The sequence below is a fragment of the Bison bison genome, unplaced genomic scaffold (assembly GCF_000754665.1).
Source record: "Bison bison bison isolate TAMUID 2011002044 unplaced genomic scaffold, Bison_UMD1.0 scf7180017864487, whole genome shotgun sequence".
NCBI lineage: Eukaryota > Metazoa > Chordata > Mammalia > Artiodactyla > Bovidae > Bison > Bison bison.
In genome coordinates, this window is record NW_011495047.1 from 7,094,992 (window position 1) to 7,103,771 (window position 8,780).

The 8,780-nt window shown below is 58.8% G+C and overlaps 2 protein-coding genes across 2 annotated transcripts in view; both read left to right on the forward strand.

Moving 5' to 3' along the window:
• The first annotated feature begins 6 nt into the window (after nucleotides 1–6).
• Nucleotides 7–7,548, forward strand: NFKBIE (nuclear factor of kappa light polypeptide gene enhancer in B-cells inhibitor, epsilon). The gene is made up of 6 exons (XM_010863092.1): nucleotides 7–520; nucleotides 2,875–2,977; nucleotides 3,728–3,950; nucleotides 5,390–5,478; nucleotides 5,589–5,828; nucleotides 6,464–7,548. Exons 1-6 carry the CDS (start codon nucleotides 153–155, stop codon nucleotides 6,527–6,529), a joined length of 1,089 nt encoding a protein of 362 aa, XP_010861394.1. The 5' UTR covers nucleotides 7–152; the 3' UTR covers nucleotides 6,530–7,548.
• Nucleotides 7,549–8,403: 855 nt separating this feature from the next.
• The window catches only part of SLC35B2 (solute carrier family 35 (adenosine 3'-phospho 5'-phosphosulfate transporter), member B2), a 3,656-nt gene continuing 3,279 nt past the window's right edge, over nucleotides 8,404–8,780 (forward strand). The window contains exon 1 of the mRNA XM_010863093.1: nucleotides 8,404–8,507. Coding sequence (XP_010861395.1) covers nucleotides 8,497–8,507 — 11 coding nt within the window. The 5' untranslated portion in view covers nucleotides 8,404–8,496. The remainder of the gene's footprint in view (nucleotides 8,508–8,780) is intronic.

Here is an 8,780-nt window from a genome sequence, read left to right on the forward strand (position 1 = left end):
CTTCTCGCCGAGCCCCTCAGGCCCCCCCCGCAGCCCGGGAAGGAGGCTATTTCGGGTCCCTCACCCGCTCTGTGAGGCGGACCTGTAACCCGGAAAGGCGGCGAGGAGTCGGATCCTGCTGGGACCGGGCCCGGCGGGCCGGCGCCGCGGGGATGTCGGAGGCGCGGAAGGGGCCGGACGAGACCGATGAAAGCCAGTATGACTCGGGCATCGAGTCTCTGCGCTCCCTGCGCTCCCTGCCCGAGTCCACCCCGCGCCCAGCCTCGGGGCCCTCAGACGGCGGGGGCCCCCAGCCCTGGATTCATTCTCCGGGAACCGCCAAGGAGCCAGAGGAGAAGGAAGACACGGACGGGGAGCGGGCTGACTCCACCTACGGCTCCTCATCACTCACCGAGCCCCTGTCCTTGTCGGGAGACCCCAGGACCGAGGACGCAGTTCCAGACTCACCGCTCCCCGTCGCCGGGGCGCTGAGCCCTCAGCAGCTGGAAGCACTCACGTACATTTCCGAGGACGGAGACACGTGAGTATGGGGGCTAGGCTAAGAGAGGACCCCTTCCTCCCTGCCGATGCCAACTCGGGGCCTTCCCCAGGAGCCGCAACCGGCCGGGCATTCCCTATGTGGGGATCCCTAAAGGCACCAGCTCTGGAAGGGGCGGTCCCCACTCTCTCTTTCAAACTGAACTCTCAACCCACTTTTGAGCTGTAGCCAGACCCAGTCCAGAGGACCTGGCATCCTCTGTCTGCCCCACCTTTTGGCAGGGCCCTTACCAGGCACCTGGAACCCCAGCTAGCATCTTGGAAATCTACCAGTAACCCATCCCGGGGAAGAGAAAATTCCCCTGACCAGCCCAGTTTTGTTTTGTTTTGTTTTGTTTTTCTCGCTGGAGGACAGGGCATCCTTGTTTGCTTAATATCTGGGATTCCCGGCCTCTGACCTCAGAATGCCCTGTCTCAAAGAACAAGAGGGGCCAGTGACAGGCTGCCAGTGGGCCCAGGAAGCTAGGGTCCGAGGTGCTGCCAGGGGTGCATGGCTGAGGCTGGCCTGTGGAGTAAGTAAGCCAGGCTGGGGCACTCTTGCCCCAGCAGACAGATAGGCGGCTGGTTACTCCAGCTAACTTCCTCCTCTGTTGAGAAAGGGGAAGTGAGGGCTAGAGTCAGCCTTACCGACACTCTCCACCTCCTGAGCCCTGCAAATCCCCCTCACTGTCCTATGTGACCCCTTCACTTCATCCTTCCTCCTCAGGCCCAGGTGGAGCTTGGTGGAGACTGGGCCGGGGCAGGGCCGGGGGGAGGGGTGGTCAGAGAGGCAGGTGAAGTAAGAGGCAGTTGTGTGGTAGGGGCTGGCCAGGTGAGGATTTGCCCCTCAGGAAGAAAAGATGGACAAGAGAGGGGGTGGCTGGGATTTGGGGATGGGAAACAGAGTGGAGGGGGACTGAGGTCCTGGATCTGGGCTGCTGGAATGAACTGGGAGAAGGCAGGAGCCATCTGTCTTGATCTGCTTTTTTGGAGATGCAAAGGTCCTGGGTGGCCTCTGACAGAGACACACTCTGGACCCACTGGGTGACCCTAGGCCTTTTTGTCCTCTGTGCCTAGAGATCACCAGCCCTCAGGCCCACAACCAAGATTGTGCGGGCTCTGTGCAGAATACCTGTGGTTGACCTTTGACCCAGGGAGTGGAGGCTTCGGCCCTGCCCCTCTTGCTTAGCCTCTCAGCCCCAGCTTTAATCGCCTCTAGTTAGAGACAGATGTGGAATCTAGACCTGGTGCTGGGGGGGAGGGAGGTGTCAAGACCCCCCAGGGGGTTCCCTGAGAGGAGCTGCGCTTTCTTCCCTCCAGAGGTGTCTGGGCTGTGGACATATGGAAATGGGAAGAGGAAGTGGGAGGAGGGAGACTGAGGGAGAGAGGGAGGTGGCTGCAGGAATGTGACCAGAGAGCAGGCCCTGGCCGAGGGGATTTCCAGCGCGGTTCCTCCCTCCCTCCCTCCGTCACTCTCTCCTGGGCCTCGCCAGCCACCAAAGCCCGCCCCCCCTCCTGCCCCAAGCAGCCCCCTCCCCAGCCCAGACGGGTCTTTCAGCCAGGCTTCCCCCTGACGAATGCCCCAGCAGCTGCCCGCCCCGGCCTAGACCCTCTGGCTCTGGCTTTCATTTTCCCCACCTGACGTGGGGAAACCCCAGGGCTGGAACTTCCCCTCCTGGCCGCCCCAGGTTAAGGCTCTTTATCCCCCACCCCAGGCACACATTTTCTGCACTGCACAGTCCTCCCCGCAGAGGCACACACAGGAGTGGGGCCCCAGCTCAGGCCCCGGCCCGGCCCTGCAGAATGGCCTCTGGCTGTCCCGTGGAGGGCAGCAGGGTGGGGTGCTGCCCTGTGTCCTTGCTCCTCTTCCAAGAGCTTCTGTCTCCTCTCTTTTGGGAGGTGTTCATGAGGGGACAGAGGGTGACCCCACCCCTGCCCTCTCTGCCCTCCCCATTGAGGGGGGCAGAGGTGGGGAGCCCAGCCCTGGAAACCACCTCTGTGCTACCCCAGCGGCTTTCAGTTTGGCTTTGAGCTGCAGCTGCCTGGTGGGGGCCCCAGGGGGCCAGGGGGGAGCGGGGTGTAGGCAGGGTGGACAGGAAGGACCTTGTCCCGTCAGCACCCTGCCCACATTCTCACTCAGCCAAGGCCCTCCCAAAGGCCAGAGATGGGAACTTGGAGCTTCCACCCTCAGGATCCTGGCTTCCCGCAGCAACCCTCACTTCCTGGCCCAAACTCTCACTTCCTGCACCTACCCTCTGGGTGGCAACTTAGACATTGATGTGTTCCATCTAACCCCAGAACCCCAGCCCACTCTGTCTGGCCTGAGCCCTGACCCCAAACCTTGCCTCTGCCTCCCAGGCTGATCCACCTGGCAGTGATTCACGAGGCCCCCGCCGTGCTGCTGTATTGCCTGGCTCTGCTGCCCCAGGAAGTCTTGGACATTCAGAACAACCTTTACCAGGTGGGTGGAGATGGTGGGCTCAGCCCAGATACCTATGTCTGCCCCAGCAGCCATCCCCAGCCACCAGACAGCATCCTTTGGCTGCTCCCTCAGGGAACCATATGCCAGACACTGGGCAAGAAGCTGAGGACAGAGAGAGAGTAGGAATCAGACCCTGCCCACAAGGTGCTCGAGCCTGGGCTAGAGGACTCGTGTCAACACGTAATGACACAGCACGGTGACGAGAGTCGTGATAGAGACACATGCCGGCTGCTGTGGGAACCACTGTCTGTGGGAAGCAGCCAGGGAAAGTGTTAGTACAGGACATGATGTCTGCAGGGAGCATTCAAGGAGGAGTGTGCCGGGCAGAGGCTGCCCGATGCCTCTGTCGCCTCCCTCTGAGACCTCAGCCCCTCACCTAGGATAACAGGCCTCCCCAGAGGATGAGAAGCTAGATTCTGCTCCCACCCCATCACCATCACGCCCTGTCCCTCCCTGCCCCGGCTCTGCCCTTTCTCCAGGGTAGGGGGGACAGGGGCGGTGCTAAGGGGACTTCAAGAATAGCAGAGGGCCATTTGCCTTACCCTACCTCCAGAATTGGGGCCCCGAGAGTTTGATAGGGGACAACAGAAGGAAGACCAGAGCCATAGCCTTTATAGGCAGTCCTCAGAGAAGGGGCTGGCTGCTGGCAATTCCCATGCCCACCCCAGCAGGTTCCCAGAGGTTGCAGCACGTTGCAGCCACCCTGTGACCCTCTCTTTGTGCCTGCAGACAGCACTTCATCTGGCTGTACATCTGGACCAGCCAGGTGCAGTTCGGGCCCTGGTGCTGAAGGGGGCCAGCAGGGTGCTGCAGGACCGACATGGTGACACAGCCCTGCATGTAGCCTGCCAGCGCCAACACCTGGCCTGTGCCCGCTGCCTACTGGAGGGGCAGCCAGAGCCGGGCAGAGGACCACCTCACTCCTTGGACCTCCAGCTGCAAAACTGGCAAGGTACAGGTGGCCTCAAGGCCCATGGGAGGAGGAGGGGACAGGAGACAGGGACCTCACTTTCAGGGAAGGGAGGGCCACAGCTTGTCTATTGATGCAGCTCCAGTTCTAAGCACACAGGTACTCAGAATACCTTTGTTGAATGAAGGAGTGAATTAATGAATGGATTCTGGTTAGAATTTATGGAGAACCTACTATATGCTAAGCAGAAGAGCTCAACTTTGCCTTCAAGATGTACAGTTTGGGGGGCTTCCCTAGTGGCTCAGTGGTAAAGAATCCACCTGCCAGTGCAGGAGACACGGATTCAATCCCTGATCCAGGAAGATCCCCTATGTTGTGGAGCAACTAAGCCCAAGTGCAACTACTGAGACTGTGCTTTAGAGCCTGGGAACTGCAACTGTTGAGCCCACGTGCCACAGCTACCGAGGTCCGGGCGCCCTAGAGCCTGTGCTCCGCAGCAAGAGAAGCCACCACGATAAGAAGCCGTAGCACTGGAACTAGCAGAGCAACGCCTGTTGACCACAACTAGAGAAAAGCCCGTGCAGCAACGAAGACCCCAGCACAGCCAAAAACAAATCAATAAATACAATTATAAAAAAAAAGAAAAAAGATATTCAGTTCGACAGAGATGAGATGAACTCATTAATTCATTCAACAAAAATGTACTGAGAACTTTCTCTGTACCAGACATTATTGTAGGAGCCAGACTTGCGTCTGTGAGCAAAACAAGATAATGTCTGAGGCAAACAATGAACATAAGAAGTGAGTTCTCTGGCAGGTTAACAGGCAGTCACTGCTGTGGGGACGGGAGAGCTAGGTGAGGGGACTGAAGTGGGGGGTGGGGCTTGATGGGATTTTTAGTCTTTGTGCTAGCTCCTTGCTGGCCCGGGTGCCCCTCTTCTTAAAAAACTCGATGCAAATTCACATCCTTCATCTCTTTCAAGTCTCTGCTCAAATGTCCCTGCTCCATGAGGGTCTCCCTGACCACTCTGTTTTAAAACGAACTAATGAATTAGTTCATTATTCATTCATTAATTCAGGGGCTGGGGGCCTGAGGATCCCTAGAGCTCTGAGGAAGGTGACTTTTAGAAGGGGCCTGAAGGCAGGTAGAGTTTTACAAAAAGACTGTGTGTGTGTGCACGGACAGGGGAGGCAGCATGTGGTGGGGGAGGGTGTGTGTATGGGGGGGTGTCACTCAGCAACCTGACTCCCGAAGCGTGAAAGTTTCAATAACATGACTGAAAAGGTGGAAACTTTGAGTTCCTTTCCCCCCAGACTTTTGAGGGGTTTTTTGGGTTTGTGTTTTAACAGTCTTGTGATCAGGGGCACTGAGTAGGCAGGGACGGGGCGGGGGGGTCCCTTGGGGCTGAGGGGTAAGGGAGGTCCCTGAAGAAAGGGAGAGCGAGCTGGTAGATGCAACCCCCATCCTCACCCCATCTCAGGTCTGGCCTGTCTCCACATCGCCACCCTGCAGAGGAACCGGCCACTCATGGAACTGCTGCTTCAGAACGGAGCTGACATTGATGTGCAGGTGAGGTGACCCATCAAAGAGCTGCCGGGCCCAGGGCCCAGGCACGGGGCCCCTCTTCTTAGAGGCATGCCTCCTCTGAGGGCCTTGGCTGACATCCTTCTCTCCCCCAGGAGGGCACGAGCGGGAAGACAGCGCTGCACCTGGCCGTGGAGACCCAGGAGCGGGGTCTGGTGCAATTCCTCCTCCAGGCGGGAGCCCGGGTGGACGCCCGCATGCTCAATGGGTGCACGCCTCTGCACCTGGCGGCAGGCCGGGGCCTCAGCGGCATCTCGTCCACCCTGTGCGAGGCAGGTGCCGACTCCCTGCTGCGAAACGTGGAGGATGAGACTCCCCAGGACCTGGCTGAGGACGTAAGAGGCGGACACTCAGCTCTGCTGTCCAGGGCCTCCCACATCCCTAGTGGAGACAGGAGCTAGCACAGCTGAAAGGGCCAAGGAGTTAGGAGCCTGGGGTTGTAATCCACGACTCTGCCACTCTCTCAGCCTGTGTTCTCAGGACCCCGGGCCCGAACTTGGGACTCCTGCAGGAGCCATGCAGCTAAAGCGGGCTGGGTGTGGACAGCCAGGTGCTAGGGCCTGCGGGAAACCAGACAGTCTTTTGTCTGAGGGTCACTTGCTCTACTCAGCTTCACCAGATTCTTGCAGAGGAGGAAGACGGACCCAGTATTTCCAGATCTTGGATTTTTTTTTTTTAAGAGAGATGAAACCTAGATTTTCTGTAGAGTCTTTTCCATTTTTAAATATGTGATGTAAAAAGAAATTCAAAATGTTTTGTGAGTGCCCTTTCCCACCCTCCACTCCCAAAACGAAAGCAAAAACAGCCCCCAGTTGCCCTGAGGGACCACTGTTTTGGGGATTAGTAGGAAGATTTGCTCCCTGATGTCCTTCAGGGATCACTTGGTGGGGATTAAAGGGCCTAATGGGTCTCCCAGCTCCCGCCTCTGTCCACGGGCCCTCATCTTGCTTCTCTCCATTCCTTTCCTCAGCCCTTTGCCCTGTTGCCCTTCGACGACCTGAAGATCTCCGGGAAGCCACTGCTGTGTGCTGACTGAAGCCGGGACAGGCTCTCGGACCCCGGATGCTCCCCCTCTTCCCATCTGGAAGCTGGAGACACAGCTGCTGCAGTCTGGGCCCAGGCCGTGTGTCCTGGGAACTGCTAAGGCCAGAGCCTGGGGCCAGCACAGTCCTGAGCTGAGAGGAACCATCCCAAGTGAGAGAGCCAGTCTGGAAGGAAGAGCTTCGGAGTGGATAGAAGATTCCTCAAAGCCCCAGGCAGTGTGGGCGAAGCCTGTTGATCTCTGTCGAAGATGGCGGGGCTCATCTCTTCCCACGTGGGGTCAGCCTGAAGCTGCCAGCCAGTTAAGACAACATGGACTCTCCCAAATGAGGAGAGATACTGAACTGTGAGTGAGCAGGGCTCTGGAAGGGTTCCAGCTCTCTGCCAAGGAGGACTCTGAAACACTGTTGCTCAAAGACTTCACACAGAAGGCCCTGAACTTCTGGGGAAGGGGAAGTTCAATAACATGACACTAAAACGGCAGAGACTTTTAACTCCCACCCCCACCCCCAGTTGTTTTGCGTGTGCCTGCGTGCGTGCCTGTGTGCACTGGGGATTTCTAGACAGACCTGTCCTGTGACCTTGTGGTGACGGCAGAGAGAAGGAAATTGGTACTTGAGCAGTGTAGGGCCTTGCCAGGGAGGGTAGGGAGGCTGGTGGTCCTCAGGCCTCTCTGTCCAGACCACACTCTTGCCCTTTCTGTGGAAATGCAGAGGATGGAGGAAGAGAAAGAGTGAGAAGATGCAAGTGGGAGGCCTCATCACGGCCCTGGAAGAGCCTGGGGAGAAGGGCTAGCCTGTGAAGAGTACACGAGGGAGCGTGGCTTTGTATGTTTTTTCCTCTCATTCCACATATGTTTGAGGCATCTATTAGGTCAGGTCTGTGTTGTGATAGAATTTGGGGAATAAAGCAGTACAGTTTCTGACCATTTAGAGATTATAGTCTAGTGAGTGAGACAGATTTTTATGTTTAAAATCATAAACATCTAAATAAATATGTAATTGCAAGTTGCAATGGAAGGAAAAGCTCGTGGGAGGGAGAACGATGGACTGGGTGGAGGGCCATACTTGGTGGTCAGGGGAGGCCTGGGTAGGGGACACGTCCTCTGTTGCTCGGTCATGTCCGACTGTGACCCCATGTACTGTAGTCCACCAGGCTCCTTTCCATGGGATTCTCCAGGCAAGAATGGTGGAGTGGATTGTCATTTCCTCCTCCAGGGGATCTTCCTGAGCCAGGGATCGAACCTGCATCTCCTGTGTCTCGACTTGCATTGGCATGTGGGTTCTTTACCACTGAGCCACCTGGGAAGCTTAAGGAGGGGACAGGGAGAGCTTCCCTGGGGAAAGGTTTTTTGGTGATTTAGTAGAACTGGGAGCAGGCCAGTAGGAATCTGCAGGGAATGGATGAGTGGCCGAGGTACACGGGGGACAGGTCATGCACATCCTCAAAGGTCATGGGGATAGGGGGGACAGAACTGCTAGCCCAAGCCCCGAAACCAAGTAGACATCTTCCTGCCAGAAAACGGGGAAGCGGTAACATAAGGGGGATGTTAAAACGGTAACATAACGGGAATATACTTGGAATGCAGAACCTCCATATCCGCGTCCCTAGGACGGCAGTGGTCACCGCCACCTCCAGACCGGTGGACAGGGCTGCGGGCGATAACGAAGCGGAGGAGGCACCGGGCTGGAGCTACCGCTTCCCCAGCGACACAGCAGCCGGGCTCCCGCGCGCTGAGCCGCGGCTCCCGCCGGGCCGCGAGGGGGGCGCTATGGCACAGCGGCGGCCCAGGGCGCTGCGTGGTCACGGCCGGGGGCGGAGTGGGGGCCGCGGGAGGGAGGCGGGAAGAGCGTTGCACTTCCGCTGGCCGGTGGCTCCTGGAGGCCACAGTGGGAGCGGAGGGAGCGCGCGGCCCGGGGCCCCGCAGTCCCCGGCCCCCCTCCGCCCCACGCAGCCGGGACCATGGACCCCAGGTGGGGACTAGGGGGTGGGGGGAGCGGCGAGCCCACGTGACCGAGCCCCGCGACACGTGACCGCCGCTCCTCCGAGCGCGCGGGGGGCCGGGCGGGGTCCCGGCTCCCGGGCCGGTGGCCGGCCTAGAGCCGCCCGGAGCCTGCGCGGGTGGGGATGCGCCGTGGCCTTGTGCTCCTCGGGGGCTCCAGGAGGATCGGGAGAGAAGTCCCGGGAGGGACCCTGGAGCTTCGGGAGCCCCGAGGGCGGGGTTGGAGGGCGCCGCGCCTCCAACC